We start from the raw sequence: 19,046 nt of genomic DNA on the forward strand, positions 1-19,046 counted from the left end.
AACATTTTTTAACAACGAACATTAACACATTTAAGATGGGATAATGACCCTCCGATGTGTCACTGGATAATACCCTCAGTCATCGGTGAGTTATTCCTTGATTCTCCTACCAATTGCGTGTCTGATTGTTAGGTCACGGTGATCAAAATATTTGGAGCAAAAACCGAGAAACACAATGCAACTAAAGCCTTTTATGATTTTATTTTCTTAAATAAAGGTATGATGCATTATTTAAATATTAATAGCAAGAAATCGCTGCCGTTGCAAATGTATTTAATATAAAATTTCTATACATTGTTTTTATTAAACTTTATTTTATCCTAACAAGAATGTCTACCTATTTTAAGTTTACATATTATAGATAATAAAATTATTTTTAATTATGTTAACTGAAGTTTTGTTAAAAAATTTAAAACAAGTTTTCGTGTGCCATCTAGTGACTAAATAGTTCTGAAATATCGTCCGATTACCAAACTACATAGTTTATCGTTCAAGTTCTAGAGTAAAAGTTTACCCTAGATATCCCTGTATGAATGCAATGCAATCCAGACCAGAAACGTAATCGTTAACACAGGAATGAACAACGTATGAATCCATTGCAAGTGTTGGGGAGTGTTTAGTCCATGGTTGGAAGGGCGTTTTGCGTAAAGAGCTGTCAATGTACTGTCAACGAACGATTTTTTTACATTTGCTGACTGTTTAAAACAGTTGAGGTACTTCAAAATTAAATAGTTTTAAGTAACATTTTTAATAAATCATTCCAATAACTGCAAATGTTAAAGGATTAAGGTTTCATAATTTCATGAGTTAAATCTACAAAAAATCTGCATGTATTGACGTTTTTTGCTACATTTCATTAAACATTTCAGACACGTTGAATGTATTTTTATTTATAGAATCATGAAGAATGCTTTTATTTGCTATTCAAATTAACAAAATTTATTAACATTTCACATTCCGCATAGAGTTAGTAGAATGGCGCTATATACACTGAACATTGATCCAATCGTGGTTTACTATATTGAAACCTTATTTAATTTTGCTACACCCACAATGTTAGTAGAGTTGTTTCTTTTTCAGAATATACTTGATATTTGCATTATAATTTTGCAAAGTAGTTAAAAAAATTAAAATGACAGATTCCAAATATTTTACCACTACAAAAAAAGGAGAAATATTTGAACTTAAATCAGAATTAAATAATGACAAGAAAGAGAAAAAGAAAGAAGCTGTAAAGAAGGTGAGTAAATTTATTAATAAAATTTTTTAATTATTTACTATTTTATATAATATAAATTTAAAGATTCATCACTTAATAATGTAACATATTAATATTGATTTTATTTTTTTTACCAATACAGTTACATTTTATGAATAGTTATAAATAGTTTTATGCAGCTAAAATGTGATTATGAAAGGTAATGTGTTTCTTTGTAAAATAAGTTACAAAAGTAATACTATAAATTTGTCTTCAATACTAAAATATAATACGTAAATATAATATTTCATTTTCTTTATTCTTTGAAATTTGAATTTTGTTTTGCAATATCATTTCTACTTGTCAAGACTTATAACTTTATAAATATCAAATCACAAAATCTATTTCATACTGTGCAAAGAGAAGGCTGATTTTGAAGGCATAAAAAGAAATATTTTCAAATTGGAAAATTTTAATGATATTATTGTCTATTTATTACACACTTTTCAATTGTTTTTCTAAAACTTAATTTCGTTAAAAAATTAGTATTTTAAACATTATTTAGCATAAATTATATTTATATATTCATACCTTTTTAAAGTAATAATAATATTATTGTTAACTTAACAGATTTTCATCCTGGATAGTTATTATTATTTTCACCTTTGTGAAGATATACTATTAATTTTTAGTTACTTAAATATAGTTAACTGTGTTCAGGTGATTGCTTCCATGACTGTGGGTAAAGATGTATCAGCACTCTTCCCAGATGTGGTCAACTGTATGCAGACAGACAATTTGGAACTCAAAAAGTTGGTGTATTTGTACCTGATGAATTATGCCAAAAGTCAACCAGACATGGCCATCATGGCTGTCAACACATTTGTTAAGGTAATGTAGCATAGAAACTTAATAAATATTTATCATGTTTTATTAATGCACTTTTACCCTTTATATATTTTAATAACACTTGGATGATGTTCAGAGTCTCTGTCTGCAAAGAGGCAAGCTGGAAAAATTTTATGTGGAAGTTCCTTTATGTTATATATATTTTTTTCAAATAAATTTAAGATTAATTTTACAGCCTGCCTCACATTATGTACAGACCGTGCTTTGCAAATTACATCAGTTTGCACAGAGCTGTCTGCGTTATGGGACGGAATGTACCTTTTGTTCTCTCTTAATGAATTGCTTATTTTTCAAAGGGCACAAGACTGGAATTTGGCTAAATAATATATAATTCATTCTACATTTTAAATTATATTTTAATACATTAATAATTTACATAAATCTGTCATGATTCTACTGTTTCATTGTCACCAAATTCCAGTATCTTTTTTCAATTAAGTTTAGCATCAAAAATAGGAATGGAATTATGACAGTTGTAACATTTAGTATAATGATTAAGAAAGTCATTTATAAAACTGAATAATATATGTGTTAGTTATTTAATATTAATGCACTAATATACTTTGTGCTATTTCTCAAAATGGAGCATGGAACTTTATCAAATCACAAAAATATTATATTCTACAATTAAACAGCTTGTAGAAACTTGTATAATAATAACACAGCTATACTTGTAATACAAATGTAATAGGTTTTTAAAAAATTGTATTTGAAACAGCCTCAATGGTAGAAACAAAAATTTGTTCCTTTGTCACAATGACTAATGTATATACAGCATGAATAAAACAGTTCCTTAAATGTTCATTTTATTTGTATGACTGCATTATAAATTGCTGCTTGTATGCAGTGCATATTTACACTATCTGCACGCAAAGTGTTTTATTCTTTCCAGAATTTTAGTATTAATAAGTGTAATCAATGTTCAAATTAATATTCCATAATGCAATTGTTATAAACATGTGGATGTACATTTTGTTAATGTTTGAATAGATATCATGTAACATATTCTTATGTGCATGACAACAAATTTAATGTGGAACTTATTTTAATTTGTAAATTATTATTATAAAGAAAGAATTATAAATAGAAAAATTAAGAAGAATATCTCGTGCTCTTTAAAAAATGATCAGTTCTGCATCATATTACATTAAATGGTTGATAAGTATAATATTTAACAATTAATCAAAATGGTGACGGTGACCAATTTGACCTTTTTCGTTCTGACACGCAAAAGGAGCTAGCGACATCTCCGATGACAAAGGTACCATACCATTTTCTACTTCGTTACAATTCATGGGTTGAGATAGATAGCCACTGCTGTGACTAGACTTGAATCCCTGGCTTGCCCGATTTTTGCGCAGGATTGCGAGGACCCAAATCCGCTGATTCGAGCATTAGCAGTTCGTACAATGGGTTGTATACGCGTGGACAAGATTACTGAATACCTCTGCGAGCCATTACGGAAATGCCTGAAGGATGAGGATCCATATGTTCGTAAAACTGCAGCTGTATGCGTGGCCAAGCTTTATGATATTAATGCAGCTTTAGTTGAAGATCAAGGATTTTTGGATCAATTGAAAGATCTTTTATCAGACAGTAATCCCATGGTAAATGTTTAATATTTACTTGTCATTTAGACACTGAAACATAAATTTATCTTTTCATTTGATTTTCATGCTTAGGTTGTTGCAAATGCAGTAGCTGCCTTATCTGAAATAAATGAAGCAAGTCCAAGTGGACAGCCTTTAGTTGAAATGAATGCACAGACCATTAACAAATTATTAACGGCTCTCAATGAATGTACAGAGTGGGGTCAAGTTTTCATTTTGGATTCCCTTGCAAATTATTCACCGAAAGATGATCGTGAAGCACAAAGTATATGTGAACGAATTACCCCACGTTTAGCCCATGCCAATGCTGCAGTTGTCTTGTCTGCCGTTAAGGTAGTGTATTAAATACGATTGAATATTTGTAATTAAACAGTATATATAATTATTTCAATTTATTAGAATAGCTTCTTGCATTTATAGGTATTAATGAAATTAATGGAAATGTTACAGTCAGAATCTGATTTTGTCGGTACTTTAACAAAGAAATTAGCTCCACCTCTTGTAACTTTACTCAGTTCTGAGCCAGAAGTTCAATATGTAGCATTAAGAAATATAAATCTTATAGTTCAAAAACGCCCAGATATTTTAAAACATGAAATGAAAGTTTTCTTTGTCAAATATAATGATCCGATTTATGTTAAACTTGAAAAGCTGGATATCATGATTCGATTAGCATCTCAAGCTAATATAGCTCAGGTTTTATCTGAATTGAAAGAATATGCTACTGAAGTTGATGTAGACTTTGTACGAAAAGCTGTAAGAGCTATTGGTCGTTGTGCTATTAAAGTTGAACCTTCTGCCGAACGATGTGTTTCAACACTCGTAGATCTAATACAAACAAAGGTCAATTACGTTGTTCAAGAAGCAATTGTTGTTATAAAAGACATTTTCCGAAAGTATCCAAATAAGTATGAAAGTATCATTTCAACTCTTTGTGAAAATTTGGATACACTTGACGAACCTGAGGCACGTGCTTCCATGATATGGATTATTGGAGAATATGCAGAACGTATTGATAATGCAGATGAACTCCTTGAAGGTTTCTTAGAGGGATTCCATGATGAAAATACACAAGTACAGTTGCAATTACTTACAGCAATTGTTAAACTGTTTCTTAAAAGACCTACAGATACTCAAGAACTGGTTCAGCAAGTTCTTAGTTTAGCAACACAAGATTCTGATAATCCTGATTTAAGAGATCGAGGATTCATCTACTGGCGATTGCTTAGTACTGATCCGGCAGCTGCTAAAGAAGTTGTACTTGCTGAAAAACCTCTTATTTCAGAAGAAACGGATTTATTAGAGCCAACGTTGTTGGATGAATTAATATGTCATATTTCAAGTTTGGCATCTGTGTATCATAAACCACCCACTGCCTTTGTTGAAGGTAGAGCAGCAGGTACTAGAAAATCATTGCCTGCTAGAAGTAATTCAAGCGAAGATTCAGGACAGCACACAACAACCCAACTTCATGCTCAAGTCATTCCTGCTCAAGATTCTTTAATAGGTGATCTTCTTAGTATGGATATTGGCAAGTATTTATTTATTGTTATTTGAATATTTAGCGAGTTAAACATATATTGGATTTTGGTATAACGATATATTTACACTATGTATAGAAGTTTACAATATACAGGATATTCGTTTGAAATTTTACATATAAATATCACGCAAACAAACATTTTCGGGAAAAATGTTAAATACAAAAGTTTCTTGATTTTAAAGGGGAAATATAATTGTCCTATTTATTTTTTATTTGTTGAGAGTTTTCAAGGTCATTTGAACGTCAACTTAGATGAACTCAGTTGTCGACAAAACAACTAATGAGTTGTTTGGCAGTTGCTCTCAAGATTTCAAAAAGATACGGAACTTCTGTGCGGTTACAATAATAACTTTTATAGGCGGCCCAAGTATGGTTACTCCAACTCCAACTCCTCAATCAGGACTAGGTTTAGACTTATTAGGTGGTGGTTTGGATGGAATTTTGGGTGGCACTGATACAGGAAATAGTGCACCTGTGGTGTCCCAAAGTACTACTGGGCTTCTTGGTGACATATTTGGTTTTAATCAAGGACCTTCTTCTTATGTACCTCCTAAAGTTAATTGGTTACCTGCAGAGAAGGGTAAAGGACTAGACATATGGGGAACTATCTCGCGAAAGTTAGTAATGTAATTTAGATGCACTGCATATGAAATACATATAAATTCAAATGCAATTAAAATTAATTGTTCAACGTAATTTTATAATAGAAATGGACAAATTAGCATGGATATGACATTTACAAATAAAGCAATGCAACCTATGGGAGGTTTTGCAATACAATTAAATAAAAACAGTTTTGGTTTGACACCAGCTGCTCCATTACAAGTACCAAGTCCTCTAAATCCTGGTGCCAGTGTAGATACTAATGTAATCTTATCTACTACTGGTGCAGTACAACGGATGGAACCCTTGAATAATCTTCAAGTTGCAATAAAAAATAATATTGATGTATTTTATTTTGCTTGTATTGTTCCCATGAATGCATATTTTTTAGAGGATGGACAATTAGATAAAAGAGTATTTCTTAGTACATGGAAAGATATACCCGCCCAAAATGAGGTATTCATAAATTTGTTTTTCAATATAATTAAATTCATTTCTAAGTAATAAGTAAAGATATCAATAAATACATATTAATGTTGTAGGTACAATATACATTAAAAGGTGTAATGTTGACTGCAGATCAAGTTGTTCAGAAAATGCAACAAAATAATGTATTTACAATTGCCAAAAGAAATGTAGAAGGACAAGACATGCTGTATCAATCTCTCAAATTAACAAATCATGTTTGGGTATTAAACGAATTGAAAATTCAACCTGGAAATCCTGATGTCACTGTAAGTTTAAATTTTTGTCTATATAATCAATAATATATCAATAATAAAATATCAAATATAATCAATTAAAAGTATATTTTCATTACAGTTATCTTTAAAATCTCGTTCTGTGGAAGTTGCTGCAGGCATATTTCAATCATATAATGCAATTTTGCATTCTTAAATAGTGAATTAAGTCATTTGACATTGAATTTGTGCAAATATCATATTTCACGACCATAATCCAACAATTTGTTTAATACAGATCACTTATATATTATCTAATTGAAAACGTTTGTTTTTATTATATTATAAACTTAAACAAATTTAATACACTGTTAAATTTATCTTAAAGGAACTAGATGTAAGTCAAAATAAAGACAAATTATGTTAATGACCTGGTTGTACAATTATTGTATTTTTAATATATGTAAACAAGCAGGTATATAACAGTTATATGTATATTTCAATTTACGTATCTTAAAGAGCTAAAATAAAATTGTATAAACTACAACATATTTTACAAGAAAAATAAATGTAGGGTACAATAAACAGAAAGAGTTAAATATATAGTAATTATGTTTATTTCTTGCATATAAAGAGAAATGTATACATTATGTTGTTTTAACAATTGTTACATTAACATTGGACCTTCCTCCTGAAAGAGCAACCTTCTGTCAATCGAGCTTTACCACCTGTGGATGTACAAAGTATTGTACGACAACCATCACATTCTACTGATTTTTGTGCATGTGAAAAGATGGTTTTGATGGCATAACATCCAGGACATTTAACATCCATGAAATAGCTGTTTGGTTTCTGCACAAGTCTCTTCAACTTGTGTTTCCTTTTTTCTTCAGCTGGACTTGGATGAAGAAAATCTTTCGCAAGTGGCATTCTATTAAAAGAAAAATGCTTTATATATATATATATATATATATATATATATATATTTTTTATATGTATGTAATTTGTTGAAACACATTCTGATTTAACATTGCACGATATGGTGAAACTAAATATACAATCAATTTTTCATTATAACTAAATCACAAAAACATTTTAATTAATTTTGTGGATGATAATGACAAGTAAAAATGACAAGTGAAAATGAAAATGAAAATAAAAATTTAAAATTAGTTGAGATGTAATATTAATTTATGTTAACTTAAATAGTTTAAACTCAAAATTAATGTAGTAACATCAATAAAAGACAGAAATAGAGGATATACAACGTAATGTATTACAAAAAAAATTATCCGAGATAATTTTCGCATATAAAAGATGACAAGCTAAACAATATAATATTGTAGTGAAATGTATTCTAGAAATGTCTGCACCATATTATGTAAAATATTTGGTTTACTTTTATTGTATAATCTATCGTATAGTATATGTCTAGAAAGAAAAAAAGATTGAAATAATTAATATCATAATAATTTTATGCACGTATTCGTCGAAAACTTTTAAGCTGTAATACTAATGTGTGACTAAAAACCGTATGAATATATACCAATATATAAAACTCTGGTAAAAGTAAATAATTTTTGCCATTATGTATATAAAATTTACATCGTAATATTTAATTTAATATGTTTACTTACGTGATTATGCTTGTATTTCGCTTTGAATTTAATAATCACACTTTTAACCACGTGCTCGCGTAACAACGTTATGAACTGAAAGGACAGGTTTCGACAGATTTTCTATCGTTAAAATTCCCTAATAGTAAATCATTGTTGCCAACTAATTAAATTTATGTTACTTGTTTGTGATAAAAATGAGAATACATTGATAAATGAAAAAAAATTTTAAGCATTTTAAATTGAAAAGTTATTTTTTATATTTCATTCATTAACACCCTATTATATGCGATATTTGACATAACTTTATATATTACAAGAAAATTTTAATTAATTTTAGATACAAAATTTAATTTATAAGCGACTTTTTTAATAACCTTCGTTTACCTGAAATTAGTATTGTTTCAGGTAAATTAACTTGATAATTTCCTAAGTTTGAAAAAGAAGTATATTTTAATAAATGTGATAATACAGTGTTTTATATATTTAAAAATTGTCTTATATTTGTGAATAAAAATTATTCATTTCTCACGGTATTCAGAATAAATATCAAAAATTGTTTCAATATATTAATTATTTGACGTATACAAATTAAGATACATCATTTTCTCAGTTTTTATATTTGCTTAAATTTCATATATATTTCAGTTTGTAATTTTCAGAAATATTTACTATAATGCTCACAAGTGACTCTTGAGCGCTGCAATTAACAACAGGCACCAAAACGAAGACGTATCTAATATACATATGGTTTCGGTTTCTAAACTTTATAAGCCATTTTGTGCATTGTTCAAGCAGCTGTGCAAAAATATTACTTATCATTTCGTTCCGAGATATCAAAACTGGGTTGATTGTTGTTGTCAAATATACGTGTCTCTGATGTGAATGTGTGATCATCATAGAGCGATACAATTCTGAATTATTATTATATACGTAATCGTGAAAGTCACCTACAGATTTTGTGAAACAAAGAACTTTTCAATATCTTTTATTAACCTTGGGCTGGTCGTCATAACAGTAAGTATCGTCTTCCGAGAAAGTTAAAAATAGTTTGGTTTAGTGAAAAGTCTGTCATACGTATGAAATAGTTTTTCAAACTAAAATGTTGTTCGCTCTATATAACATATAAAGTTTCGTAATGTAACATTTAGTTTTTATCCCTCACGAAATTCTTGAACGTGCTTCCTGTTTCTCGAAACGTCATTTTAATATTCTATTCAATGAAAGAAATGTTTGTGATGATACGCAGTAACTAACATTTTTTAATGGAAGTAAAAAAGTAGTATAATGTTGGATACATACATTATTTTGTATAAACACTTGGTAACCTATCACTTTCAGATTATGACTGAGTAAAAATGAGAACATTATGTGTGAAATAGAAGCCATTGTATAAAACCATATAATTTATATAAACTAAAGTGTGTCGTGTAATAAAATTCTATCAACGGTTTTGGTATACCTTACATTAATATATTAGATCAAATAACAATGTAAAAAGTATAGTGAGATGCATTTGCCTTCCGTTGGTACATTATATTGAGAACTGTGTTGAACCTGTGTATTTCTGTGGTTAGTATAGAAATCTTTATTAAGTATTTGTGGTCTTTAAATAAAATTTATATAATGATTTACTTTATTAAAATTTTATATTATTTATAAAATATTGTTTATATTTGAATCTGAAGAAATAATGAACTTAAAGAATAAAAGAAATATTTTTACGTTTATTATTCTAAAGTATTGTGTAGTATATGAATATATTACATATATGGAATGATAATATATATTAAATAATTGATATTGTAAAAATATTTTAATAAAAGAATGAATAAAGATGTACTTTGGTAAATTATATACTGCATGAATTTTGTACAAATTGAATATTTTTAAGATAAAAATAATAAAATATTAGAATTTTGAATGTAAACATTTTATAAACAATAAATTTTAATTTATAATATTTATTATTTCAGTACACATTGTTTTGGCAATTTAATCTTACCACAATGAGTAATAAGAATGTACAAAGTGAACCACAACAAAACATTGAAGATATGGAGATATCACCATCAACTGTGCCCACATTCACCAATTTCAGTCAACCATCTGTGAATACATGGATGGAAAAAATGAATAAAGGAGTATTATCTTGTTCTCTTTTTAAGGAACACTGGCGAATCTGGGTTCCAAAAATATATAGTCCAGAATTAAATGGCAATTGCCTAGTTTGGAATTTTGATGAAGAAGAAGCACAAAAAGTACTGTATGATACATTAGAAGAGTTTATCTGTAATGGAGATCCGCAAGTTGTACTAAAACAGCTAAATCAAGTGGATAATATGACATGTGGTAAAGTATTCAAAATGGGCGAGCCTACATATAATTGCAGAGAATGTGGTACGGATATTACATGTGTCCTGTGTGTGGATTGTTTTAAGCAATCAGCTCATCGTAATCATAAATATAGAATAAGCACTTCTCATGGGGGAGGATGTTGTGATTGTGGAGACCCAGAAGCTTGGAAAAAAGAACCATTCTGTAATATACACATAGCTGGAACACAAGCTAAAGAATCTCATGGAAATAAATTACCTGGAGATATAACAGAAAGAGCTGTCATAACTTTTGAGGCAGTATTAAGATATTGCTATAAAATGTTATCTTTAGAACACTCACCAGGCTTACCTGCTGATTTTCAAATAAAAGAAAATGAAGAAGATCCTTCGTCATTATCTACTGTAGATTCTTTTTGTACAGTCCTTTTTAACGATGAGTTTCATACATTTGATCAGGTAATTACGACGCTCGTGCGTGTTATGAAATGCTCGCAAAGAGATGCAGTAGAATTTGTAACAAATGTTGATAGAGAAGGTAGAGCTGTTTTAAGGTGTGCTGAGTTTCAAACTTGTAAGGATTTAAAGTTAAATATTGAAAAATTTACTTCAAGACATAACAATCAAGCTTTAAAGGTCCTTGTAGTTCATGCTTATGTAATTGCTCATCAGACATTTGCCATGAAACTTTTAAATTGGTTACAACAATTTATAAGTCGCTGTGAAGGTTTTAGAGTGCTCTTTAGTAATGTTGCACTCAATACAAAATTACCAGATTTTTCCATTGTACAAGGTATACTTAGGAGAGATTCACAGTTGTGGAAATCTGCTAGAACAGCATGGCACAGATTATTTATGTCTGGAATGCTTATGGAATATGAAAACAAAAAAGCTTTAGCAATTGTTTTTACCCAGAATTATGGTTCTGTTATGAAAGATTACATAAGGGATGACCATGATCATTTATTTTCTATTGTCTCACTTTCAGTGCAATTATTTACAGTTCCAACATTGGCACATCATCTTATTGCACATCATGATGTATTATTTACCGTATTAAACACATTTGTATCTGAAAGTTCACGTAGATGCAATACTGCAGGAAAATTGGAATTTGAAAGAGATATTTCTAATATTTATTTTAGAAGAGCTCAACAAGTACTTAACGACTTACGATACTTGCTAAGTGTCAAACCAGATGTTTGGACTGATGATCTGAGAAAAGGGTTTTTACAAGGACTTTCAGTTTTACTTACATTATTTGGTAGTATGCAACACATGGATGCTGTGTTGAGGCAAGTGGGTCAACATATGGAATATGAACCTGAATGGGAGTCTGCGTTTAACTTACATATAAGATTGTCTCCAGTCATTAGCCTTGCACTAGAATGGTGCGGTTCAGATCGAATTATTTTAGTGAAAGCTTTTAGAATGGTTTTAAGAAGGTTATATGAACAGTCGTTACACGAGCATGTTCGAACTAAAGTGAGAGAATTAGCACATCACAGTGCAACATGTCTTCAATATGATGTGTTATCTCAACCAGTATCTATACACCTTCCACTTTCTCGTTTTTTTGCTGGTCTCTTTTTGCATCTTGAAAAATATGGTCTACATTTTCAATCTACAGAGTTTATTGAACAAATAAAACCAACGCCAGAGCAAATAATAGAACCTGTATTAGAAGCTCAAGTAATGATTTCACAAGTACATGCTAATATGTGGAGAAGAAATGGATATTCTTTGTTGAATCAATTGTATTTCTATCATAATGTTAAGTGTCGTGCAGAAATGCTAGACAGAGATATTATTTTACTTCAAGCTGGAGCATCAATAATAGAAAGCAATGAATTTTTGATTCACGTTTTAGATAAATTTAATCTCCTACATTGGGCGAAATCAAATTTTGAAATTGATCCTCTGAAAAAACCTGACGAAGATAAAGACAGAATGATCATTAATTTGGTTGAAGAATTTCTTGGATTATTAATAACAATAATTGGGGAAAGATATGTGCCTGGAGTTGGACAGGTTACTGCTAATGACCGTTTGAAAAAAGAAATAATTCAACAATTGTGTATTAAACCACTTTCTCATTCAGAGCTTAATAAAACATTAACCAATGATGGAAACGTGGAAAATGAAATGGAAAGTGTAATTCATGATGTTGCAGATTTCATAAAATCTTCACAATCGTCGGGAGGGAAAGGAATGTATCAACTGAAACCTCATTTGTATTCAGAATATAATGTCTTCTTTTATCATTATACAAAAGAAGAATTAAGTAAATCTGAAGACAAACAACGAAAACGAAGAAAAGCTTTAAAAGAATTAGATTGTTGTCCACCTCCTAAACTTCCTAGACTGACAAAAGTATTTAGTTTGGTAACTAATTTACTGCAGTGTGATGTCATGTTACATATTATGCAAACTGTATTAGAAACAGCACATAATATTTCAGCCCATACTTTCTCAGAGCCACAAGTACATAAGGTTCTACATCTAATTGGATATGCTCTTCAAGAACAAGAATCTGGTTATTATCCTTTCTTTGCTTTTTCTACAAGAGCTGCAAAATGGAAAATTTATGAATTGTTGGAAGATTTATCTAGCAGTCCGCGTATAGAAGCTCATAAAGATTTATTAACGTGGGTTTTAACAAAGTATAGAGAAGTTACTGGTAATACTGTAACCGAAGTCAGTAACGCACCTGCTGCACTTCGTGTAGAACCTACACAAGAAGATGAAAATGGTAAAAATATTGAGAAAGAATGGAGAACAAAGATGGCAGCACAAAAACGTGCTAAAATAATGGAACAAATGGCCGCTATGCAAAAAGATTTTATGAAAACGAATGCCAAGTTGTTCGAAGAAACTGCTTTAGACGTGAACACATCTAACGTTCAAGGTTCTACTATGGATTTGGGTGAATGTTCTCAAAAAGCACCCGTTGCCGTTGGTATTGGACAAACAAAAAGAATGTCAGAGGAAAAAATTTACACTTGTATCTTATGTCAAGAAAATCAAACTGTAACAGCGGTTGGTTCAGCAATGGTACTAGCTGCATTTGTTCAACAATCCACAGTATTATGTCAACATAGAGCTGACACTAACGAACCTGATCCATTATATCTATCTGCAAAGTTGGGTGCAAGTCCACATACTAGTACTTGTGGTCATGTGATGCATGTACATTGTTGGCAGGTATATTTTGATATTGTTATTGCTAAAGAGAATAGAAGGCCATTCCGTTTGCGACAGCCGGCAAGTTTTGATGTGGAAAAACATGAATATCTCTGTCCACTTTGTGAGTGTCTTAGTAATACTGTCTTACCTCTCTTACCAGCTTTAGGAACATTGCAGCCAACTCCTAAAAATCAACCTGAACCCGATTTTAGTACATGGTTGGAAACTTTGAGAGTCACAGAATCTAGATTAGAAAAATTGTGTAAATATGATATTCCATGCCAGTATTGTGTAGTAAATGCTATGGGAGAAGAGAATCCTTTGAACCATGGTTCACATTGCCCACTAAAAGTTATTCATCATGAACTTCAAAATTTGGCAGGAGAAGTTTTTGAGTCAACTTATGATGAACGTGGTCCACTTATTTCTGACAGTTTAATATCAATGATACATCTTTTCGCACAAGTGACATACACAAAAGGATTTGGTGCAGAACCTAATGAAGGTGACTCTAGGGTACCATTATTAACATGGAAATCAACAGCATATACTGTTCATGCTACAGAATTTCTTCTACGCGATACGGATAAACCTTTATTAGGTGCCCTATCATCTAGACAAAGAGACAGCTTAGAAGGCCTTGCTAGAATTTCAGCTGTTTTAGAATCTACATGTGTGTCTGGTGCTAGTACAAATTTAACATCAGTGACTAAATATATTACTGGAAATGCTGCGCTTTCTCTTTTAACAATGTTGTTGAAAAATCCACACGATGGAGCAAGTATTTTAGATTGGGATCCATTCGGAGTACTTGTTCCTTTAATTAATTCACTCCCAAGTCTCTTTTGCATAAAATTGCTTGCCATTCCATCGATCATTACAGGTGGAATATTTGAATTTTATGCTTTGCAACTTGTATTTCTGTCTCTTATAGTAAAAATATTACTAACGTCAGATTTTAATGAAGGTATGGATATAGAATCTCAAGAAACATCTGAAAATACATCTTCTGAATCTATCCTAACACTGATTCGAGCTCTAGATATTTATATTGGTAATCAAACAGCTACTGAAGTATGGAGACGAGTCAAGGAAGCTTGTTTGCCTTTTCTTAGATGTTGTGCTCTCTACTTTCATTATGTAACTGATGTTCCAGCTCCAGAGGAACTAACTAAAACGGATGGAGCTACATATGAAAATATCTGTGCATATTTGGGACTACCCACAACATGTGATAAATTAGTGAAGCCAAATTTAGACGTAATTATGAGATTGATAAATATTTGGAAAAGTCATCCCACTGTTCAAATGCATTTGTCTGGTGTTAGTACAGTCACTGTAATAAGAGAACCTTTGAAAGTTAATAAATTGGTCGAGCTTCCAGAAGATTATAGTGAATTGATAAATATGATATTATCGTTCACATGTCCCAATAGCGAACGCAAGGATTCTAGGCATCCAACAATGTGTCTGGTTTGTGGAGAAATTTTATGTTCTCAAAGTTATTGTTGCCAAACTGAACTAAATAAGATGATGGTTGGTGCGTGTACATATCACGCGAATAAGTGCGGCGCTGGAGTAGGAATGTTTTTACGAGTACGAGAATGTGAAATCCTTTTCTTAAGATGTCCAAATCGAGGATCGTTTGTTTGTTCACCTTACCTTGACGAATATGGAGAAACGGATCAAGGTTTACGAAGAGGAAATCCACTTTGGTTGTGTCACGATAAATACAGGCAATTGAATGAAATGTGGCTGAGACATGGACTACAGGAATCCATATCAAGGGCTATCGAATCTTCAAGTAGTCTTATATCAACACAATGGCAGCATCTATAACCATCTTAGGATTTCTTATGCAATCTAGCCTGGACATTTAGTTAAAAATACTAAATCTATACTTAGCATAAGCAATCATAGCAGCTAATATTATGACTGTTAATTAATTGTTTGATCATCGCAAAAAACTGATGAAATTATTTATTTTGAGAATACAGTGCGGATGGCTTCGTATATTTAAAACGATTGGATGTTATTCCCGTTGCGATGTCGTTTTAGATTATTTCAGAGTTTACGGAATTTTCTATTATCATTGTGTAAATTAAATATAAATTTCTTTATAATTATTGACAAAATGTTGTACGAACTTTGTTGCTTGTAGAAATTAGTTTTTAATATCATTCAACTGATTGTCACATTGTTTAAGAAATTTTAGGATCATATAAATAATTCAAGTTATATAAACAAAAAACTTTTCTGTTTTAAATATTTTAAAACGCTCCTGTTAATTAACATAACTTTTTTTGTCATTTTACACAAATATTCCAGATTACATTAAACCATTACAAATGTAAAAGATTTAAAGATTTAAAGATTTAAATTTGTAAATTTGAAATCTAGGTATGTTTACAGTAACTAAAAATATTTATTATGATTTAGGATCCTGTAAACATAGCATATAAATGAAGTATGAAGAACGTAAATATTTAAATAATTAATTTCTAAAAGTTAAAAAAAATAATGTGACATAATGTTTGTTCTATCATTGCTAGTCTTTTAGTTCAATGTGCTCGATACAAGGTAGATAATCGAGGGATACGTTCTTTTTGCATAATATTACATTTTTATATATCGATTAGATTAGTTTTCTGCTTCTAATACAGCATTGTATTAACTTGTATGCTGTACAGTTATTTAACATAGGATTATTTACGTATAGATTTACAGCATCAGAAAGATAATATGTAAATAATAATATATCTCGATTAATTTAAGAAGTTTAAAATTCTTACCTAACAGTGCAGACACAAATATTTTCAACCTTCTTTATGTGTGATAGATTTTGATAAATAATAACATTGATTATTTATAACGGAATAATTATATGTAAAATGTTTTTAAAAAAGTGATTTTAGAACAGATCTTTAATAATTAATAACATAATGCAACAGAGTTGCATGTTTGGAGTTGTCAAATTTACGCGTCTAATATCTTTTAATTATTTCTAGTATTATATAATAAAACACTGTGTATTTCATTTTGTCCATTTGCTATCCTTTTTTTATTATTTATTGTAACTTATTACGTATTTTAAATGCAAAATGCAGTTAAAAAGATATAAATAGTAAAAGATTTTTATATTTTAAATTAATTTATAAAATTTCAAAAAAGTTTCCAATTTTAATATATGTATGAAGTCATTATTGATTGATGAAGCAGAAAAGAAAAGATATATATTTTGGAAACAAATTAAGTACTACTTTAAATATCGAACCGATTGTTATGTCCTAGGAAAGGTGTACCTAACTCAACCAAGTGTATGTCAGTAAATTATGAAACAAATCATTTTTGCCAAGGGAGAAATCAAAAGGTTAAACGATTCTGGTTCGAAATTAATATATACATACATATGTATTATAATTATTAAAAAATATTTTTTTTAATAATCAAAGTGATCTTTTAAGATGAATCTTAAAAAGTGTTTTTCTGTACAAAAATTTGTTGACATTTCCTATGTACGAATAATGAGCAATATCTGTTTTCAAACGTAAATAACGGTTCGCTTCTATTCGGTTTTTAAGTCTTCTTTATACTCAATATATTACTGAAAATTTTTTAAATTATGCTTCCAATCTTGCAAGCATTGAAATCATTATTGCCAAATCTAATTTTTTTTATGGATGGATTAAACAAATGTTAAATCAATATATTTAGTAAACAATGCTAGCATTCCATATTTTCAAACTCTAATTATTTAAACAATGTGAGAGAAATCATCATTTACTTCGAATCTCGATTAAAATTAATTTCTATAAATGAATTAATTATTTGTAGTACTTATATAAGGTGTATATTGTAACATTAATGTTTGGAACATGTGTATTGTTAATAACAATCGCGTAGAGGAACAAATATTCGCAGCCAATTAGACCCGGAGAGAGATAGATGGAATCAAAGTGACTTATAGAAATTGATTTTCATCGAGATTCAAAGTAAAAACTTGTTTCATGAAATTTTAAAGCATGGAAAGTAATAATTGTCTATTTAGTGCAATAATTTAACATTTATTTAATTCTCATAATATACATAATACGCGTAGAAGTTGTATTTTTCATTTAAATGCACTGAAATTCAATTAATCACTTTTCTAGACAGAAAAATCGTCGTGATAAACACTTGTGAGTTGATAATCGATATGTGTAGCCTCGATTTCGAGGTATTAAAGATTTTTTTAAATGTATAAAGGAAGGCTGGAATGAAGAGAAGTTAAATTATGCTGATTTCGTTTAATTTTACATTTATTCGAAAGATGATACATATAAAAGTTTGTACAGAAATATTTATTTATTCAACATAAAAATGGAATTACTCATATATGATATCGGTAAATATCGATAAATATATTTTGCACGCCGCTTTCAAACATTCATGACGTGAATTTACATGGATTGCCATCTATGGGAGAAGGGGTTAAACTATACTTAAGGGGTGAAAACACCTGGCGGAGAAACGCTCAAGTTTGTCGAAGAATTGTTTTGACCTTCAACAATAGATGGCACCATAAGCATAATGGTAACGCAAAAAACTTGAGCGTTTCTCCGCCAAGGGTTTTCACACTTCAAGTGTAGATTAACCCGTTCAACAATGGATGGCAACCCATGTAATTACCACGACACTAATGTTTGGAATTGCGCAATCGGAATATATTTGCATACATACAAACTATAATTTCGAAATGTAAAGAAATATTTATTTATTTTATCGAACGGTAGGGAATATTATTCGAAAGCAGATACTTATTTGTAATGTCGGTAGATAATGCTTGTGGAGCCATCTATTGATGAAGGTTAGAACAATTCTTCGACAAACTTGAGCGTTTCTCCGCCAGGTGTTTTCACCCCTTAAGTATAGTTTAACCCCTTCACCCCTAGATGGCAATCCATGTAAATTCACGTCAAAAATGTTTGGAAATGCACGTTCAGAATATATTTACCGGTATTTACCGATATCATATATAAGTAATTCCATTTGTATGATATTCCCTACCGTGCGATAAAATAAATAAATATTTCTGTACAAACTTTTGTATTTATCATCTTTCGAATAAATGTAAAATTAAACGAAACCAGCGTAATGTAATTTTGAAATGAAGGCTGCACATCGATTATCGATTCACAAGTATTCATCGCGATGATTTTTCTATCCAGAAGAGCGATTAATTGAACTTGGGCACTTTTATGTAAAAAATACCACTTCAATGCGTATTGTGTAAATTATAAGAATTAAACAAATGTTAAATTAATGTATCTAATAAACAATTGTTACTTTCCATGCTTGAAACATTAAGAAACACGTTTATAATTCG

General features: G+C 30.0%; 3 protein-coding genes across 6 annotated transcripts; 2 read left to right on the forward strand and 1 right to left on the reverse strand.

Annotated features, from left to right (window-relative positions):
• The first annotated feature begins 560 nt into the window (after positions 1-560).
• Positions 561-6,973, forward strand: Ap-1-2beta (adaptor protein complex 1/2, beta subunit). 3 transcript variants are annotated; one of them, XM_076320225.1, is made up of 11 exons: positions 561-713; positions 1,081-1,240; positions 1,919-2,089; positions 3,342-3,368; positions 3,469-3,714; positions 3,790-4,050; positions 4,138-5,248; positions 5,619-5,877; positions 5,968-6,319; positions 6,406-6,597; positions 6,686-6,973. In XM_076320225.1, the coding sequence occupies exons 2-11, from the start codon at positions 1,133-1,135 to the stop codon at positions 6,758-6,760; spliced, it is 2,802 nt and encodes a 933-aa protein (XP_076176340.1). In that variant the 5' UTR covers positions 561-713; positions 1,081-1,132; the 3' UTR covers positions 6,761-6,973. The 3 variants fall into 3 exon arrangements, with proteins under 3 accessions (XP_076176340.1, XP_076176341.1, XP_076176342.1); XM_076320226.1 differs by having other exon boundaries at positions 4,138-5,224; XM_076320227.1 differs by lacking the exon at positions 3,342-3,368.
• Positions 6,974-7,142: 169 nt separating this feature from the next.
• Rps27 (ribosomal protein S27) lies at positions 7,143-8,293 on the reverse strand. The gene is made up of 2 exons (XM_076320229.1): positions 8,181-8,293; positions 7,143-7,474 (listed from the first exon to the last, which is right to left on the reverse strand). Exon 2 carries the CDS (start codon positions 7,471-7,473, stop codon positions 7,216-7,218), a length of 258 nt encoding a protein of 85 aa, XP_076176344.1. The 5' UTR covers position 7,474; positions 8,181-8,293; the 3' UTR covers positions 7,143-7,215.
• A 612-nt stretch (positions 8,294-8,905) lies between these two features.
• Ubr1 (Ubr1 ubiquitin ligase) lies at positions 8,906-16,001 on the forward strand. Of its 2 annotated transcripts, XM_076320016.1 has the most exons (3): positions 8,906-9,176; positions 9,501-9,731; positions 10,136-16,001. In XM_076320016.1, exon 3 carries the CDS (start codon positions 10,169-10,171, stop codon positions 15,518-15,520), a length of 5,352 nt encoding a protein of 1,783 aa, XP_076176131.1. In that variant the 5' UTR covers positions 8,906-9,176; positions 9,501-9,731; positions 10,136-10,168; the 3' UTR covers positions 15,521-16,001. The 2 variants fall into 2 exon arrangements, with proteins under 2 accessions (XP_076176131.1, XP_076176132.1); XM_076320017.1 differs by lacking the exon at positions 9,501-9,731.
• Positions 16,002-19,046: the final 3,045 nt, after the last annotated feature.

This window comes from Ptiloglossa arizonensis, chromosome 9, assembly GCF_051014685.1.
Source record: "Ptiloglossa arizonensis isolate GNS036 chromosome 9, iyPtiAriz1_principal, whole genome shotgun sequence".
In the NCBI taxonomy this organism is placed as follows: domain Eukaryota; kingdom Metazoa; phylum Arthropoda; class Insecta; order Hymenoptera; family Colletidae; genus Ptiloglossa; species Ptiloglossa arizonensis.